This window comes from Perca fluviatilis, chromosome 16 (assembly GCF_010015445.1).
Source record: "Perca fluviatilis chromosome 16, GENO_Pfluv_1.0, whole genome shotgun sequence".
NCBI lineage: Eukaryota > Metazoa > Chordata > Actinopteri > Perciformes > Percidae > Perca > Perca fluviatilis.
Genome location: NC_053127.1, coordinates 17,635,973 through 17,656,124, shown reverse-complemented (window position 1 = coordinate 17,656,124; position 20,152 = coordinate 17,635,973). Strand labels below are relative to the sequence as shown.

General features: G+C 39.4%; 4 protein-coding genes across 6 annotated transcripts in view; 2 read left to right on the top strand and 2 right to left on the bottom strand.

The window, feature by feature from the left end:
- LOC120575681 (F-box only protein 40-like) overlaps positions 1 to 1,252 on the top strand; it is a 4,525-nt gene extending 3,273 nt beyond the window's left edge. The window contains exons 6-7 of the mRNA XM_039826499.1: positions 7 to 349; positions 826 to 1,252. Of these exons, the coding sequence (XP_039682433.1) occupies positions 7 to 349; positions 826 to 1,047 (565 nt within the window). The 3' untranslated portion in view covers positions 1,048 to 1,252. The remainder of the gene's footprint in view (positions 1 to 6; positions 350 to 825) is intronic.
- The window catches only part of LOC120575682 (F-box only protein 40-like), a 12,043-nt gene extending 8,809 nt beyond the window's left edge, over positions 1 to 3,234 (bottom strand). Inside the window, exon 1 of the mRNA XM_039826500.1 lies at positions 3,078 to 3,234. The gene's annotated coding sequence lies outside the window, so the exon portion shown is untranslated. The remainder of the gene's footprint in view (positions 1 to 3,077) is intronic.
- Positions 2,111 to 20,152, top strand: LOC120575684 (apoptosis-inducing factor 3). 3 transcript variants are annotated; one of them, XM_039826505.1, is made up of 20 exons: positions 2,111 to 2,377; positions 8,759 to 8,983; positions 9,225 to 9,315; positions 9,593 to 9,702; positions 10,172 to 10,281; positions 10,447 to 10,491; positions 12,047 to 12,128; positions 12,329 to 12,441; positions 12,544 to 12,630; positions 12,747 to 12,838; positions 14,254 to 14,384; positions 15,122 to 15,237; positions 15,317 to 15,388; positions 15,510 to 15,573; positions 16,053 to 16,129; positions 18,495 to 18,612; positions 18,738 to 18,836; positions 19,108 to 19,183; positions 19,295 to 19,399; positions 19,652 to 20,152. In XM_039826505.1, exons 2-20 carry the CDS (start codon positions 8,965 to 8,967, stop codon positions 19,734 to 19,736), a joined length of 1,692 nt encoding a protein of 563 aa, XP_039682439.1. In that variant the 5' UTR covers positions 2,111 to 2,377; positions 8,759 to 8,964; the 3' UTR covers positions 19,737 to 20,152. The 3 variants fall into 3 exon arrangements, with proteins under 3 accessions (XP_039682439.1, XP_039682440.1, XP_039682441.1); XM_039826506.1 differs by having other exon boundaries at positions 8,738 to 8,983; XM_039826507.1 differs by lacking the exon at positions 2,111 to 2,377 and adding an exon at positions 7,319 to 7,334.
- Positions 2,366 to 7,140, bottom strand: LOC120544327 (TLC domain-containing protein 2-like). Its single transcript, XM_039777977.1, has 4 exons — positions 6,966 to 7,140; positions 6,743 to 6,829; positions 6,197 to 6,292; positions 2,366 to 2,505 (listed from the first exon to the last, which is right to left on the bottom strand). Exons 1-4 carry the CDS (start codon positions 7,138 to 7,140, stop codon positions 2,366 to 2,368), a joined length of 498 nt encoding a protein of 165 aa, XP_039633911.1.

Below are 20,152 nucleotides of genomic sequence, written 5' to 3'. Positions count from 1 at the left end.
TTTCAGCGAGGATCTGGGCTGCTTTAGCCTGCAACCCACCACCCCTGTCTCTCTGAGTGATGTCACCCAGACATCCAGCTGCTCAGAGGACTCCTCCACAGCTCAGAGGAAAAGAGGAGATCGGGGTGGAGGAGGAGGAGGAAAGGACTCTCTGAGCTCGCTGCCCTACGAGGTGCTGTGCCACATGGCCAGTTTTCTGGACAGTCTGTCCCTGTCCCAGCTGGCTCTGGTGTCCCAGCTGATGAGGCAGGTGTGCTCCTCTCTGCTGCAGGAGAGAGGGATGGTCACCCTCCGCTGGGAGAGGAAGACCTACTCACATGGAGGAGCCAAGTGGCGGGTAAAGCAGATGGTAAGCTAAGAGCCAGTGTATTATATATATTTGAGCTTTCATGAGCAACATACGGACAGTTTATCTGGATCTCATCTGGATTTTGGCAGTCAATGATCACTGCTTAGAGAGCTTTTAGGGAGTAAATCAAACTGAAACTATAAAACAGGGTTTTGAAAAGTGACATGAAGTGGCAGGGTCGGCTCAGTGGTAGAGTAGGCGCACATATATTTAGAGGTTTATGCCTCGATGCAGAGGTCCAGGGTTTGAGTCCGACCTGTGACAATTTCCTGCATGTCTTCCCCCTCTCTCTCCCCTTCCTCACTGTCCTGTTCATTAAAGGTGGAAAAGCCCCAAAAATAATCTTAAAAAAACAAAACAAAAAAAAAAGTGACATGACATGATCTTTCCCCATCTCCAGTGGATGACATCCTTGGCATCTGGACTGTATATTCAGCTCTCTCTCTCACTTGCCTCTCTCTTCTCTGTGACTTCAGGTATGGCAGTTTAGCACTTTGTTCTCTCCTGTGGACACTTGGGCCTTCCAAGACATGCCGTCCATGTCCGAGCACCTAAAGGTGTGTCACTACTATGAGAGAGAGTCCAGGACAGAGAAGATTCACCTGCCGCGTATTAGAGAAGAAGAAGTCCAAACCAAGACAAGCTGCGAAGCCTCCACTCTGGTTAGTTTGTTTCAGCAGAAGAGGATCATGATGTAGTGTATGTTGCTTTAATCTGTTATTATGAAACAGATGTTGCCCACTCTTTTCTCTCTCCCCATATCTCCTGTCACTGCCATCCACTGTCATTTAAAATATAACAGAGAAAAATGCCATTAAAAAATAAGAAAGAAATGAGTGAAACCTAAGTGATCTTATTACTTATTAGAGTAGAGGAGAATTATGAACAAATCAGGAGCATCTATACATTTGAAATGTAGTCACTAATTGTCACTCTAGATTTTTGGAATGACACAACATGAATAAATACTTGAGGGCCGGTTGTGTATAACAGTGTCCCTTTGGCAAATAGCCTATAAATTATTATATATTATATTAGTAACAGTGCAGTTATGACATTGAACTGACAATATTATATTAAATTAGGGTGACCAGATTTCCCGCAACTAAAACCGGGACACTTTGCGCGTGACCGTAGTGCATGTGCACGCACACACTTTTTAACGTGAACATGTGCCAGCCCAGGTCAGACATAGACACAGACATATTAGACACAATTTTGCCAACAGCACACGTAGGCCTACTACTCACAACATAATGGGTTATCGCCACGGGTTTTACCAGAATTAAGTAAACGCAACCTTTATTCACGTCTGTGTTGTTTTTCCGACAACAGCAGTGACAAAGTGCTAGCTAGTTTGTGTCTTTTAGCTCATAGCTTTAGCGGCAGACTTTTGTACGTCCCGCTGTTAGAATCCTCTACAATACAGTCACACTTTTACACCGTTTAGCTGTCAGCATTTTAACAGTTTAACCGGGACAATTTCATAGTGGTTGGTGTAAACCGGACATTTTAGCGTCCCGACAGGCTTTTGTCGGGACCCGGGACAAGCATCTTAAAATCGGGACTGTCCCGGTCAAACCGGGACGTCTGGTCACCCTATATTAAATAGTAAAATCTGTAAATTATTTGGTAGATAAACAAAGCTTAGGCAGTATATTGGAGCTAAAAGCTGCCCTTGTGTGATTCTTTTTTTTTAATGAATAACCCCCAAAAGACATCTGCTAACTTGTGGTTAACCTATAATTTCTGCTTTAATGAAAAACATAAAAAGTTACAAACAACACCATAAGTTACAGTGGTCCTCGGGGGTTGTGTCTAGAAGGGATGCAGCTATGACCGGAAGTTAACACATAATTATGCTAAATTTACTTTCACCCAGGAAACGCTTGTTCATTCCTCTGGAGTGTTTTAATCCAAACCACAATCTAGTTGCTTTGGGGCCTAAACATAACTGTCGTGGCCGTAGCTGTATGCCTTCTAGCCCTTACCGGTCCTCGGGTCCTTACTGTTCAACTACATCATGAGGTAGGAAACTGTAAGGATGTTTGCTCGGAGCAGTCTGTAAAACAGCACTATGTTCATGATGGAGATGAGACTCAGGCCTGCTGTCCCCATCATCAGGATGTAGCGAGGCATACGTATATGCATATCCCCTTATTAAACTGTATTAAATTATTCCTTTAAACTTCTTCAAGATGAACTAGCAACTTATTAAAGAACAATTCTGGCGCAAAATGAACCTAGGGGTTAATATCATATGTGTACTGAGTTGCTATATTGAGCCTTGTTAGTGGTATAGAAATAGCGATTTACCCTCTGCCCCGAATACTAGCATTATAAGCTCATCAGCTGTTTGCGCTAGCTTGTTTCAAGCTAGAGACACATTCAATTAGCATGAAAACATATCCCTGAGAACGGTCAACTCGGTACACATATGTTCATTTTGCACCGGAATTGTCCTTTAAGGCAGGTTGAGTAAAGATGAATTCATTATTAATTTAAAAATATTCTCTTTCAGCAGGCCATCCATTTAACCTAATGGAAAATCAACATAAAATGTGACATGTTTGAGCAGATGTGTCTCATGTGCATAGGTTCCCATTTGATATGGGATTGTAGGAACTTTCACAAGCTCACATATTAACACTTCCTTGTCCAAAAAGAAGTTTGACTGTTACATTTCACATTTGTGAAACCTCCAGAGGAGGCTCACCAAGCCACTTACGTTCTCAGGTTGAGCCAGCTGGTCACGCTTTAATTAATGGACAGAGCATGTGTGATGTCACCCATTGGTTTGTGGAGTTCTGCTATGAGTCGTAGAGTTTGCCATTACGGGCGCAGCCATCGTGGTTGCGGATGTGACGATTTTAGACGAGAGGGAGGAGTGAGGGAGGAGCCCTTACACTCTATGTTACGTTACACACTTTCACTGGCAATCACATCATAGCCACGCCCTAAAACACTCCCTGCTTTATCGCCGATTTCAAAATCAACAAGACCATAATTAAAAAAATGAACATCATTCAGTATTGCAGAAGCCTTAAAACTAGCGATTGAGACCATAAACTAATTATGAAAATGTTAACTGAGGAAATAAATCAAGTGAGAAGTGAGCAGGGTTGGGTCAGATTACTTTGAAATGTAATCCATTACTGACTACAAATTACATTGCAATTTTTGTAATCAGTAACGTAATCAGTTGAATTACCCAAAACATGTAACATAATCTGATTACTTTAGGATTACTCTTAGATTACTTCAATAAATATGCACCTTAAGTAAAAGACACCGCCACAGAATTGATCAATGAATTCTCATTTTATTATACTCTTTATTATTTCATTACATCTAAGAAATCTTTTTGATCTCATTACAGCATTCCTGTGTGAACTAACTAAAAACGTTATTAACTAAAAATGTTATATTTATTACTTAGTACTTTCTTTACTCTGAACATATCCATTTAGCAATGTTAGAATGTTCCTGTAATGTTAATGTTAATGTTCAACTTACCTCCAAGTGTTTCTTCAGATTTGAAGTAGATGTTAGTGCCGTTGACAATACTTGCACTTTTGGTTTGCACAACTTGCACACAACATACACATTATTATTTTCCACTGTCTTTAAGTCGAAGTTGTGGCGATATTGCCAACTAGTCAATAACAAACAGGTCTGTCTTTCGACGTCGACGGCTCCTCCATCTTGAGTTTTGATTTGAACCTTTTTCTTGTCATAAGCAATTGGATGATAGTAACATCTAGTGGACAAACGAATGAACTGCTTGTCAGATTAAAACATAGGCTATCATAAAAAAGTTGCATTGTTTGCATGATTAAATGTAATCAGGTAATCCTCAACAATATAATTTTTTTATTGTAATCTGGGCTAATTATAGTTACTTGATTTTTGTAATCTGATTACGTAATCCAGATAACATGTAATCCGTTACTACCCAACCCTGGAAGTGGGTCACCACAACTGGGCCGGATGACCACAAGGATATGTGAGGAGGGAGGGGGCAGAGAGAGAGCGAGAGAGAGAGAGAGAGAGAGAGAGAGAGAGAGAGAGAGAGAGGTGCGCTGTTTGTACACTGCGCACAGACTTGGAGAGACACTGTACTCGCATGAACTCGGAGAGAAACTGCAACAAAAGTATCGATCTCATCACGACAGTATCGATCCGATACCAATACTCATCTTGGTATCAATACTATCGATATTTAGATCGGTACGCCCAGCCCTAATTCCCATATCATATGTAGGTATGACCCTTTATCAGATGAACATTTCCAACAAGTGTTGTCTGGCCTCAATCCAGCCCTCCACATCCTATTGGGAGTCCAATGATACCTGTGTATTGTTTTAAGCTGAGTTAGTTTAAGTGAGACCTTTTTAGAGATAGACTGAGCTCTTCTTCAGAGATCGCTCTCCTCCTCAGTTATATCACATCTTAGATCCATGGCCCAAGCCCTTTTAAGAGCAGGAAAGTTAGATGATATTATATGTATAACCTCTTTATAGATATTTTTAGTTTTTATTCGCGAAATATCTTTTACAAGTAAACTTTTATCCCAATAGGATGTTTTGGGCAGTTATTTTGCGTGATTCCTAAAAGTAGTAATTTCACTTCTCAGTTGGAGATAAATATAATACCGAAATAAGTAAGGCCATTTTTAGAAAACTTAATATTAAAATTGCTCAAATCAGGCTTTGTTGATTGTTCAGAGAGGAGCAGAACCTGTGATTTTGAAATATTAACTTTATACCCGGAGAAGGAAGAAAAACACTCTATAATAGTGAAAAGTGTATTGATTGACAATTGTGGTTCAGTAAGGAACAGATTAATATCGTCTGCATACAAGGAAACTTTATGAAACTCCTTAGCTATATTGACACTGTGTATCTTCTATTCAGACAGTACAAACAGTAACGGGGAAAGAGGACACCCCTGTCTGGTTCCTCTATAGAGTTTAAAACTAGAGGATGCCAGGCCATTTCACAAACTCACTTTAGTAAATTCATGCAGGTCAATATTCATAAAGAGTTTCAAAAAGGTATTTTTATAATCTGGCAACTATAGTCAACAAAATGTCCTATGCCTAATTAGAAACAAATAAAACTCCCACTCAACACAAGCGGACCTTGAGCTATGAGGAGATAGTTTTGTTCAGCATGTAAAGATAAATGTTTTACTACCTCTCCTGTTAAATACCAACAGGTTGTAAATACACACAGAGAGACTAATCAGCTCAGCTCTAAGCAAACACATCCACACACAATGCAAACACTAAAACATGTCTTATATATTTTACAATGTTGTGACACTAAAGTCACACACACTGAGGTGTGCCCAGCTGGAGGTGAATGAGGTTGCGACCTCTGCTGCCTCAGAGATTAAACTGTCACACAGATCAAGGCTGAACACCATTGGAGGGCAAACAGCAGTAAAGGATGACTGTGCTATTTCATTCACTGACTTCATCATTATCACAACACACAGATATGTAAGGGCTGGGCAATGTAAGAAGAACACTTCAAAAATACTTTGGAAAAAGTACTCACATCCTTTACCTATAAGTAAAAGTAGTAATACCATAATGGAAAAATACTGCTTAAGTCCTGTATTCCAAAAGTAAAAGTACAGAAGAATTATCAGCAAAATATTGTCTTTATAATTTTACATAAACAAGCATGCACATGTATGGTGCCCCCTTAGAACTCAGGATAAATCATCTTAAGAAAACATAATAGACAAAACACAAGCAAATAAATAAAACAACAAATAGGTCACATAACGAATTGCAAATAATTAAAACACAATTTGAAAGCACAGACATTAGCATACACTGAAAATACTGAATAAGAAAAGAGAAGTGCACCTCCCAGGACTGTTTGCATGACTGGTTTGAGGCCGCATCCAAGAAGTCATGAATAAAATAACCTAGAGGATTAAGTGCATAAATTGTATGTAAGTATGCAACACATAGACATTCTTACACAAACATTATGGAATGTCAAAATAGTTCAACCGTATTTTAAATCTTGCAGAAAGGAGGTTTTGGTGTGTGACATTTTTATCATTTCCACACTTTGCTTTTTAAAATGTCAGTATATAACCTGGTATGGTCAGCAGTTGATTGGCAAGTGAGGTAAAGAAACTTTCAATCCAGGAAAAGAGTGTTGCATGACCTGGATGTCCTTGTTGTAAAAGCCTCATAAATCCAAACTGTAAATAAATAATGTGCTGCTGTTGCAAAGGAAAGTTGGATGTAATTTCTAATTTCCATTCTCAATTAGGTGAAATGATAGAGAGTTCATCTGAAGCCTAATGGCCGCTGACTGCTGACGTGTAAAAGTGTGAACGTTTGTGTGTTGTGTTCAAGGTCGTCACCTGTAGACACAGCTACATGACTGTAAGAGAGCAAGGAGTAAGAGGAGATCATGTCCTCCACATCTGAGGTTGAATGTAGAAATTGCATGGTGTGAGAGAGAGATATAGAGAGAGAGAGAGAGAGAGAGAGACCACAGGAAGAGTAAAAATGAATATGAAATGAAAATTATGAAATGAATCAATTATAGCACCAACCCTGATTACTGTGTCTTTATGCACCATGAAACAGCCCATGCTTCTGTCAGCGAGCTGTAAGCTAAAGAAGTGCTGATATTCCTCCACTTCCAGCATTTTTTGCGTGCAGGCTCTGGTGTTGGCAGGAATCTAATGATCATGTTCAGCAGTTTAAAAGAGCACGCAGATCCTCCAACAACCAGAAGTGTTGACTTTAAATCCATAAATTTTTTTTCCACAGAGCCTAGTGACCTGAGTTCCCTACAAATTCTATGTGCTCCTTTTTTCACGGCACATTTCAGCTGGAAGAGTGCAGCTCAAATACACAAACGGCTGAAGTCTCTTTAACACACAATCCCTGCCGTTTAACAAACATTCCTCCCCTCACCTGAAGGGACAAACTGATCACTGACAACAGGTAAAGGGTGCAGTCACACAATGACATGAACATCATGGTAAGATTCCCTTCCTGGCAAAAGAAAAGTTCAATCCACACGCTGTTTATTTGCATCCCACAGTATTTTTTAGTTTTCATTCACTGAAACCAGCATAAAATAAGCATCACATTACATATCTCAAAACGATGACAATAAGAAGCAGGTGTTCAGTTGTAAAAGGCCTTTGTCCACAACCCAAAACAAATATGCGTACTTGTATTCAGGGGACAACAAGGTTAACAGCCACAGAAGACACACAAGTGAAAGGTATAGCAATATAACAGTTAGACAAAACCCATATATGAATGTAAAAAATATAAAAAAGCATAATTGCAAACTGTTGAATTGTATGCTTGTATGCTTGTAACTGATTGGAAATAATTAAGTATAAGTATGCCAACTCAACACTGTGTCTATTTTCCCTATAATTAATACCAAATAGTATCATCCAGTTCAGATAGCTCACACATTTCCATGTATTTACAATTTACACACCAGTTGCTGTCAAGAAAATGCAAATGAAACCTATGAAATAAATAAAGTGTTACTCAAGTATGTAATTTTGAGGTACTTAAGTATTTCCTATTTCTACTACTTTATACTTCTACTCCACTACATTTCAGAGGCAAATATTGTACTTTATACTCCACTACATTTATTTGAAAACTTTAGTCACAAGGTACTTTGCAGATTCAGATTAATCATACAAAATATAATGAACAAATAAGATAAGACTTTAGTGATCTGCTGGAGGAAATTCACAAGCTACCCAGTAGTATCTAAAGTGATTAAAATCAGCTCCAACTTTACCAGCTGCAACAGTAAAATGATGTACACATGAATGCATCTTAAGACAATGAGGCTATAACACATTCATATAATATACATTAGTCTGAAATAGGCAACTCTGCATGATTAGAAGCCCATACTTTTGGTACTTTATATTTTGATGATAACACTTTTGAATGCAGGACTTTTAAGTGTAACAGAGTATTTCTACACTGTGATATTGCTTCTTTTACTGAAGCAAAACATGTCATCCACCACCTCCCATTAGTACTCTCAAGTTTTTAGCGTTTAATAAGTGGATTATTTTAATCCTTGAGCTTTGCAGTAATGAATCTTGAAACTTGAAACAATTTGTGAATAGGCCACCTCCGGTTTTGTAGTTGTGCTTTGTCGCCTGTCCATTCAGTGTCGGATTCTGCTGCCTCGTCAGCCTTTCTCTATACTGCCGTTGTGAAACACAAAAGACCACCATCGCCTTTCTCTGGAACAATAACTGGGCTGAACATGAACACTGACATCACAGAAACTGTTCATTCACCGGAGTCCCAAAAGTAACTTTTTGGTTGATTTTTGTTCATCTTATCAAACCCCCCAGAAACGTCCATTTTCTCCACAGTCTCCCAGGATCAAAGGGATGAGGGTTGGTGATGGACCAATTGCCGTGGAAACGGACTATCCCACTATTGAGCTGATGAGCAGAAAACAAACTGCGAACACTGGACTGTTGTTTAAGACAAACTTCTCTCAGCAGAGCATCTGACAAGCTTTGAATGTTTCTGGAGATTTTGTATATCTTTGTGGTGTTACAACTGAACCAGAGATATGTCTGGGACCAAACTATGTGAGTAACCTGTCTGAATATTTATTGATTAAATAAGAGTCAGATTTTATCGATGTTTCACTGAATTTCACAGCTGTTTTGAGTGTTTTCTCAAAGGGAAGTAATGATCTAGCCTATGTGGAGGAAAACTGCATTAAAAAGTATTTATGTAGTGTGTTTAACTCCTTTAAATTTCCCTGAAATGTGTGTGCATATTTGCGCGCTCATGCGTGCTCGTATTCATGCGTGTGCATGTGTTCAGCCTGTGAGGAGCTTCCGGACTCTGATCCAGAGGACACGTCAGAGGAGCTGACAGAGGTGGTGTGTCTGGAGTCAGACCTGCAGGATGGACAGTAAGGAGGAGGGGACGTGTTTATTCATGTATCAGTACTTATTACTGATATAAGATGATTTATGCACTATTAATCAACAAGTGATATAGCCACACAAATATATAAGTCTGTCTCTCTGACAAACACATTTTTTTTTTCATTTGGGTGTAAAACTTATTGCAGTATCTATGTATGTGTGTGTGTGTGTGTGTGTGTGTGTGTGTGTGTGTGTGTGTGTGTGTGTGTGTGTGTGTGTGTGTGTGTGTGTGTGTGTGCGTGTGTGCGTGTGTTACCTCAGGATGATGGAGGTTGAAGTGGGACAGCACAGCGTGCTGTTGACACGTAGCGAGGGCCAATACAGTGCCATTGGTAACCAGTGTACACACTATGGAGCTCCACTCAGCAAAGGTAAAGAGGCATGTAGTGTGAAATTGTGAACATAGAAAAGGATGAACACACCTTCATTTACTTTACCTTCACCTCCGATTTACTCACATTTTAATCTGTCACATAGAGTTTATCCACCACATTATTATGTAGTAGCATGTTTAGTTTTATAGATTTTGTGTTTTACTATTGTCCCTTGATTGGATATTTTTCTGAGGAAGAAAATGACACAGCTGAACATTTGGTCTAACACAGTGAGTCTATGAGGATGGGATGTTTTCACCTGTTGGAGCTATATGGTGTCATTTCGGCAGATGAAACATATTTAATGTTAAGCCGTAGTTCATATTATATACAGTAACTATGAAATGGTTTGATCTTAATGAAAATATGCAAATCAAATGGAAATATATATGTAAATCTTCATGGAAATTCATGTGAATTCATGTCAATCGTGTGTGTGTGTGTGTGTGTGTGTGTGTGTGTTCAGGGGTTATTTCAGGCAACACAGTGCGCTGTCCGTGGCACGGCGCCTGTTTCAACGTCCATACAGGAGATCTGGAAGAGTTCCCCGGTATGGACTGCTTACCCTGCCACAAGGTACAAACCAGACAGACAGAGAGAGAGACAGAGAGAGAGACAGAGAGAGAGACAGACAGAAAGACAGACAGACAGACAGACAGACAGACAGACAGACAGATATTTAGCTTATTAGGATATTTGCTACCGTTTTAACATAATTGCAATTTGTCTTCTCTTTTGAAGGTCAAAATTCAAAACAGCAAAGTGTATGTGTCTGTAAACAAAAAGGTAAGTAGGTTAACTTTTATTTTTCAGTTGATGTCATCCCATCATTGTAAATTTACTTTGTCAAATATTCAATTGGATTCATACATTTGTTTTTATGTTTTCAGTTATAATATTGATGATTAGCCCTGTGCTCAGGTTGAGTTAGGTGGAGCTATGCTGGGAGTGAAACTTCCATTACTAATTACAACACAGCTGTTCCTTTAATCACTCCATCGTGCACAGGTGCAGCACTGGTGTTACTAATACCATTAACTGTCTTCTGTGACAAAGGTCTTTAACAATAGCTATGTTTCCATCCACTTGTTAATAGAATTATCTGAAGTTTGCTAAAATATTCATGAGAATAAAGCCGGTGAAAGTGTGTTTCCAGCCAACGGCTTTAAAGCGAATTAAAACCTGTGCATAATGACATCACATGCTGTTTTGCGGTCAAATTGGTATATCGAATAGATTTGAGACATTTTAAGGTGTTTCCATTCATTTTCGCACTGAATCTCACAACATTCTAGCTAACATTTGCGAACAATAGTTTTGCCATCCAAAATGGATTGCTCCGTCTACCTACACATGATTAATATTGCACAAGTTGAAATTGTGCTTATGTGCCAACTGATAGTGGCATATCAAGCTATAATAAGACAACAATGACGCTATCAAAACATTGCTATGATGATGCAGATGCAGATGCACGTTAATGGCATTTCTTAGATTTTTGCTATCTAAAATAGCCGTTATATTTATATTTAAAAAGTCTCTCGTCCGTCCACTTATATCTATCTTTGCTGATGCCCGCCATGTCTGCAAAGAAAGCGGAAATACGTGGCGGAAATTATTAAAAACTTCTTCTTCTTCGTTTTATGACGGGTTGCAACCATAAAATGACCAAAAACCTAATCGCAATGTATTATTTATTTTGAAAATAACATTTCCATCAGTGTTTATCTCATTAGTCTTTTACTGATTAAGAGAAAATCCGATGAGATCGAATGAACAAACTTTGTGTCGATATTCATGAAATTCAATTGAATTTTACTGTTTCCATAAGACATTTTTCGATACTACTTAATTTGCATAAAAACATGGCTAATGATAAAGATGTAAGTTGTTCCACAGATGCAACAAACAGGAGACTCAGCTAGCTGTCAATCAAGCACCATCTACACACAGTCCTGTGAAGAGTTCTAATCAGGCAAAATAAGTGAAAACACACGTGTGGGTGCACCATGGCTGTGTAGGGGCATTTAAGTAAATACATCCAATAAATTAATCAATCAACAATTTAATTGCACTGCTACTGCAACAGTAAAAAAAAAACCAACAACAAAAAAACAAACAGAAGACAGCTGTTTAAGTAAACTGGAATGTAAATAAACTAAATGTTTCACTTTATAATGTCCAGGTGATTTAATTCTCTAATCAATAATACATGCAGGAATATTTGGGCTCTATTGCAGGTGAATAACAGCATATTCTTTATATTTTTGACCATTTATTTTTGTAAATAATTGCAAATTCCTTCTATTGAAACATTTCTATGGTGTTTTACATGGTTCAGACTCTCAGGCAGGAAAAAAGAATAAAGAGAATGGGAACTGCAGTACCAGGAGACTCTCACACTGTTCTACTGCTGGGAGGAGGTGAGCGTGGACCACTCTACATACTTCTTGCACAGTATATTTATGTGTGTGTGTGTGTGTGTGTGTGTGTGTGTGTGTGTGTGTGTGTGTGTGTGTGTGTGTGTGTGTGTGTGTGTGTGTGTGTGCGTGTGTGTCAATTTTGGGATTTGGCCTGTTAGTGAGACAAAACGTGATGGTGTGTTATCTCTCTGTAAGCGTAGGAGCTGCGTCGCTGATCTGCGCTGAGACTCTGCGGCAGGAAAACTTTGGCGGCAGAATCATCATGGTCACCAGAGACGACCTTTTACCTTATGACAAAACACGACTCAGCAAGGTGCTGTGGAGTAAATGACACAAAACGGAAACCTACATTTTAATGATGAATATGTGTGTGTGTTTTTGCATTGACTACTTAAACCCTGCACCTATCGTACAGGTAATGAATGTGGAGAATGACAGTATTCTGCTGAGGAGGATGGAGTTCTTCCAGCAGTACGATATCGAGGTGTGGCTCAGGAAAGAAGTGAGTTCCTTTTCCATCTCCTGTCTACTCACAGTCTTGTTGTATAATTCCTCAGCGTACTTGTGACTACAGACATGTGATACTTGTGGTATTTTGAACTGTACAACACATTGCAGGCGGTGTCAGTGGACACAGACAAGAAGAAAGTCACATTTGACGATGGTTCAGTCGAGAGCTATGACCAGCTCCTCATCTCAACAGGCTGCAGGTGCAGACAAAAACACACACAATCACTGGATGTATGTGGGCAAGCATTTCATTTGAAACCAGGGCCTGCCTGAGCCTTTTGGGGCCCTTGACAGCCACCCCTTATACCTCATATGTGCAAATGTGAACATGAATAATCACTCTATTGGAAAAACTAAAAATGTGCCTGTGAGGTTAAACAAGACATGGTGCAGTGTCATTCTAATGGAAAGTCTATTGAATATAGTATATTATGACTTCAAGATATAATCCCCATTTCAGTTATAGTGCCTTCAAATCCCAAATGTTTTATATAGAGACCCTGAAATGGGCCATTTGTGGAATGTCATCTTGCAAGCGTTTTTGGGGCATTCGGTAGCCTGGAAAAACCCTGACGAACTTCCAGCAAATTTGAGATTTGCTCTGCAAGTCAGTCTGGCCAAGAGCCCATTCAAGCCCATTTCCAATTCGAGGCACCAATCACAACCGTTGAGGCGGGCTTTACACAATGACGATAGCACAGCAACGGCAAGCATCTTTTTGTTTACATTCAACATGACGGCCACCGAAGCGTAGCAACCCATTGATGCCGCTGCCGCTGCTACGTCACCCAGATCTTTGGTCTGATTGGTTGAAGGACTATCCAATTGCGCCCAGAGGCATTTGTTGTTGACCCCCCTTTGGAAATGGGCTGTGAATGAAGCTTGCCCAGACCCACTCTCAGTTACAACTGAGAAAGGTCTGGTGTCAACCAGGCTAGGCATTCAGGGCACTTAAACTAAAATCAGGGAGTGTATTTCTGAATGTTTTATCTCTAAAATAAGTTTCGCTGTGTGGTCCCGTCCACAGCAGTACACTGCTTAGCTTTTGTGTCCGGACTCATGTCTGCTTCTCCAAACTGAGGGCATTGTGACTGCCATCTAGTGTAGGTAAATAAGTATCTCATATAACCCCACTTCAAAAGATTCAAACTATCCCTTTTAGAAGCTCTGGAAGCTGCAGGACGATACAAAAATATATGTTTTATTTAAATTCCAATCATTTATATATATATATATATATATACATTATGTTACCTTTGATGCATATATACATTTGATGGAAAATCTGTGATCATGTTTAAATGAGAAAATAAAACTAAACTAACATATACACACAAATTCTTTCAATATTTGATCTGCTGGTTTCTGTCGTCATCGTCCTCTCCCTCTTCTCGACTGACACATAACTTCTACGATTGATGGTTATTAGGAAACGGGGTAATGGAGTATCTTATCTGTCTGCAACAATTTTGGACAAAATATTTTACTCAATCAGTGATGATCAAAGCAGATGTGATAACTGTACTTTAACTTTGTACAAGGAAAGTGGTCATTGTTGCAGCACCACTACACTGCACTGCATTGCTTCTAAACAGAGTCATGGCCTGTCGTTTAGAGCGAAGGGTCTGGATGTGCCTGGCATGAAGTTGAAAAACGTCTTGATGTTGGAGACACCAGAGGATGCCCGCCAAATCCACACAGCCTGTCTTGGCTGCAACGTCGTCCTCGTGGGAACCTCTTTTGTCGGTACTGTGTTGCAGTGTGCAAAATATGCACATATTTTTTTTTATATTTGTCTGGATTGGCGATGTGTAGGAAATAAAAATAGACTGTAGAATAAAGACTTAACAACATCAAATCTACTGCGGTGGTCTTATTTGATTGTAAAATAGATAAAACATAAAGAGTTTTTTATTCATCAGTTTTACGGAGGCCCCAAACCTACAAAAGACAGTCAAAGGTTATCTGACAACAATATGAAAATAATACTGATTACTTTTATAAATAATGTTTGTTAAATATTTTAATGGTGTAAAAAGAAATATAAACCTTTATACGTTTCCTTTAATGTCCAATCAGTTGGCAAAAAAGAGAACAGCTTTTTATTTTATTTTATTTACCACAAATCAATTAATTTATTTTAAAGAATTTAATTTATTTCACTCCTCTACTTAGCCTTCATTAACTCTTTATTTTTCCTATTGTTTTGTCTAAGCACACATTTCATTTCCTGTTTTCCTTGTAATTATATGATAATGGGATGGGCAAGTTCATGTGTTTCTGTGGCAATGATTGGATAAAAAATATAAAGCTTAATATTTTTTACATTCCATTTTATTATTTAACATACTTTAAAACAATGTTATTTTCTATGTATGTTGTTATATTTTTGACTTGTTTGTTAGCCTTTTACTACTTTTGTCAGTTTTGGGGCTCCTGACAATTTTCTCTACTACATCTTCATTAACACATTGTTTTTTCAGGTATGGAAGTTGCATCTTATTTGATAGACAAATCCTCCAATATCACAGTGATCGGCAGCAGTGAGCTGCCGTACCAGAACACACTGGGTCGGGAAGTTGGTAAAGTCACTATGACGGTAAGAAAGAGAGAGAGAGTCCTTTATTGTATCCTCTTTTCGGTTTAGCTAATTGTAGTTTAAACTCTTGTTCCTGCAGATGCTGTCAGAGAAAAATGTGAAATTCTACATGAATGATATTGTGATGGAGATCAAAGGTGTGGATGGCAAGGTAAAGTGGGAAAATACACATTGTGCCAATTTGTTTAATTCCGACTCGAACATCAGTAAACATAGAGTAAAATGCTCACAGTTCTTCCTGTCCTCTGTCTCATCGTCCTTTCTTATTCAAGGTGAAGGAGGTTGTGCTGAAAAGTGGAAACGTCATCCCTGCGGATGTTTTGATTGTTGGCATTGGTGAGTGTAATGCAGACATTTTTGTGATTTCACATTTACACACATCTCCTTACAATATCTTTATTCATGTTTCTGCTCATTTCCTTTATTAGCCTACTCTCTAACGTCTTTACATTATTAATCAGACATATCTTGCAAACTTCATAAAAAAACAGTAAAAAAACATATTATAATGACCTTTGGAGAATGCTGGAGAATGCTTATAGTAAATTATATTACCAGTATTTGTTCATTTTTGTAACTATATCTGAGGTGCTGGTAGGCAGATTTTGTTAACACTGGACAGAGCCAGGCTAGCTGTTTCCCTTTGTTTCCAGTCTTTGTGCTGAGCTAAGCTAACCGGCTGCTGACTGCAGCTTCATATTTACTGTCTTCTTTTCTAACTTTCTATCAGAGCTGAGAAAAACGGCTTAAAAACCCTATCAGTATTCTTACAAAACCTGTTCAACCACTGTTCTCCTCTTTCTTTCATCCACCAGGCATCAAACCGAACTCAGAGTTCCTGCGGGGCAGCAAAATACAGATGGACTCAAAAAACTTTGTAACAGTCGACAAGGTCAGCTAAAAACCTGCTTATCTAGGGCTCTTTTTGTGCCTTCATTCTCAACACATAACCTCTCATCTCTTCCTAAACATTAGGCCCTATTTTAACGATCTGAAACGCAAGTATCAAACGTGAAATTCAAGTAGCTTCGTGGGCGGATCTCACACACAAGGTGTGGTTTGGGCGTAACGTGCAATAAACCAATCAAAGCGTCATCTCACATTCCCTTTAAGAGCAGGCGCGCTTGTTTCATGGCAGATTGCTATTATAATAGCAGATTTGCTTGGCACACGCCAGCGGGAGCTGTCCGAGATGCGGCAAAGTAATAAATGCCCATCTTGAGCGGGTGCCGATGTTGCTGCGGCCTCTCGGGCGCATCTCCTCAAGTCTGGAGAGGTTTGCTGCAGCCATGGAGCGTGGGCCTAAATGCACCACCTGCTCCCATTGTGCCCCTTCCTCCTCCCCCAACTCCATCTCCGTCCACCCGCTCCATCAGGAGCGCATCGCGCATTGCCACTCCCGCCGTAGTTCAACATCACGTCTCCTTAAGTCCTCTAATATTTCCTCATTTATGTCATCAACACATCCATGATTCATGGAAATGTTGTGTAAAACACAACAAGCCACAAAGAATGCTGCAACTTTTTGAGGACTGTACTGTAAAGTGCCTCCTGACCTATCCCAACACCTCAAGCGCATTTTCAGTAATATTTTTCCTTGTAATTATGTATGGTTTGCAAAAATGGGAACCGCTGCGTCCGTCCCTAATTTACGACGTGCGTCTGTGGAGGGAAAGGTCCGCTGTGCGTTGGGTGCAAAATAGGAATGATACATGCGTTGGTGTACAAAGGCAATTGCGCTGAGTGCAAGATAGGGCCCCAAGTCTTTTGTTGAGATTTACTTCTTTGGGGGGGGGGCATAGGGCACCGGATGTCAGGCTTTATCCCAGCAATGTACATCCGATGAGCCAGACTAGGGTCTCAAAGACTCTCACAGGTTTTCCAGGACCACAAACATACCAGTAGTCTTAATTAACATTAAACATGTGATATATATATATATATATATATATATATATACACACACACACTACTGGTCAAAAGTTTTAGAACACCCCAATTTTTTGAACAATATTGTACTGCAGAAAGTAGTGTGTTCCCATAAAAATGTACAATGGAAGAGAGACAGACCATCATAACACTTAAGAATGTTGGTCTTTCCTACAGAGAAATTGCGAAAAAGTCAAGGTGTCAGTGAGTACAGTATTCTTCACCATCAAAAGGCACTTAGAAACTGGGGGAAACTCTGACAGGAAGAGGTCTGGCAGACCCAAAGCCACAACAGAATCAGAAGACAAGTTTCTGAGAGTCAACAGCTTGCGTGATAGGCGGCTCACAGGACAACAGCTTCAAGCACAGCTTAATAGTGGTCGTAATAAGCAAGTCTCAGTTTCAACTGTAAAGAGAAGACTTCGAGCTGCAGGTTTGATAGGTCGAGTTGCAGCAAGAAAGCCATTGCTAAGACGTCAGAATAAGAAAAAGAGGCTTGCCTGGGCCAAGAAACATCGGCAATGGACTACTGAAGACTTGAAGAAGGTGTTATGTACTGATGAATCAAAATTTTAAATCTTTGGTTCATCACGCAGGATTTTTGTACGCTGTCGAGTAGGTGAAAGGATGGTTCCTCAGTGTGTGACATCAACTGTCAAACATGGAGGAGGAAGCATGATGGGCTGTTTTGCTGGATCCAGGGCCGGTGATTTGTACAGAGTGAAAGGCACCCTGAACCAAAACGGCTACCACAGCATTTTGCAGCACCATGCAGTACGCTCTGGTATTATAGTTGGTCAGGGGTTCCTCCTACAGCAAGATAATGACCCAAAACATAAGTCCAAGCTATGCCACAAGATTGTAAGCTTAAAAATATGGAGTGGCCAGCACAGTCACCAGACTTAAACCCCATTGAGCTGGTTTGGGATGAACTGGACAGAAAAGTGAAAGAAAAGCAACCTACAAGTGCCACACATTTATGGGAACTTCTGCAACAGAGTTGGGAAGAACTTTCTGAAGAATATTTGATTTCCATTGTAGAAAGAATGCCACGAGTGTGTTCAGCTGTTATATCTGCCAAAGGGGGCTACTTTGATGAGTCAAAAATTTAGAATACATTTTGGTTTATAAATTGATTCCATGATTTATTTTTTAACTTAAATTGTTCATTTGTTCTATTCTTTCATTTCAGAGTACAATAAGACATTGAACTGCATGAATTTCAATAAAAACCTGGAAAAATTGGGGTGTTCTAAAACGTTTGACCAGTAGTGTATATATATATATATATATATAATTAGCTCTCTGCCTGTATCTCCTGCTTACAGTACATGCGCACCAATGTCCCCAGTGTGTACTGTGGGGGCGACCTGGCCACCTTCCCCCTGACGATGGCCAAAAACCGGCTGGTCAACATTGGACACTGGCAGATGGCACAAGCACATGGTAATGTAGTAACAATGTAAATGTAGCCAAAAAGTCCTAGAAGAGAGACTTTACCTGACAGTCAGACTTCAGATAGACAATTTTATTTCTAGTTAAATATAATATATATTTGTATTTGTGTTTAGCGAGAATAGCGGCTCTGAACATGCTGGATAAACCTACTGAACTCAGCTCAGTTCCTTTCTACTGGACCGTCCTACTGGGTAAAACCATCCGATATGCAGGTGGGCTCACACGCACACATGCACGCATGCACGCACACAAAGACACACACACTTCAGTTTGGATCTAATTTAAAAAAAAAAGGGTTATCATGTAAAGTTATTTTATGTGTTGCTATTTCTATGGTTGCTATTTTCATATTTAATAAAAGAGTAAAAGTAACAAACTCACTCTATGCACAAACTATCCTCTAAATCCTACCATGATAGATTTCTTATTTTCCCACTTATCACCATTAAATGTTACTCATGTTTTCATTCGGGTTGTGTGCAGGCTATGGGGAGGGATACACTGACATCGTAATTAAAGGAAAGTTTGAGGACAGGAAGTTCCTGGCATTGTACATCAAGTAAGTTGAGAAAAACAGGTGCTGTTGTTGACAAAAAAACATCTGTATTCAGAAACATGTAACCCCTTTAACAAATACATGTCCAAATATGTTTTGTTTTTTAACCTGTAGGAATGATGAGGTCATAGCGGCAGCGAGCCTAAACTACGACCCAGCAGTGTCTGCAGTAGCCGAGAGGTTTGCAGCAGGAAAAATCATTACGAAGAAAGAGGCGGAGTATGTCAAATCTTTCCATCTTTGGATAATTCTGGTAATACTTTTGGTCTTTACGCTGACCCCAAGTGGCCATAAAATCAGCTATTACAGGTTTAATTGACCTTCTGGGTTTTTCAAACATTGCCTGGTACTTATTTTTCAGAATAATCAGATGCTTAGCTTTGTGACTCAAGTGTAATGACAATACATTAGAGGAATAAACTGGGACTTTATATAAACTCCATATAAAAGCATGTGCTCTCCCCCTGACAGATCAGATGCCATGAGCTGGCTGCAGTTGTCCCAATCTACACTTTCCTCCGCTCTGTCACGCAACACGTCATCTGTACAACGTTGACACGCAGCCAGAATGTCATTCATCTGTCTCTTCGTCACCACCACCACTCTCGCCAAGGACAGAGAGTTCGGAGACCTGGATTAAAGTGTTTGATTCAGAAGAGACAGACTTCACACAATCCACAGTGAAGTTTATATTTACAGTGTTGAAGTTTTGGATTTTAACTGTATGTCATACACTCAGTGTTTAGGTGAGGGGGACTCCACCATGCAAACAACAGATACCTCAGATGGATGCAGACTTCTTTTATCTTAATATTTTTTTTATTATTTCTTTAAAGTTTTTTATTTTTATTTTATTTGATGGGTTTATATCTCCAGTGGTATTTAAGTGACAGTCCAGAGACATCACATTTAGGATGCCTCAGTATGTTCTCTGCTTATAATCTTTAAAGGTCTCATGGCATGAAAATTTCA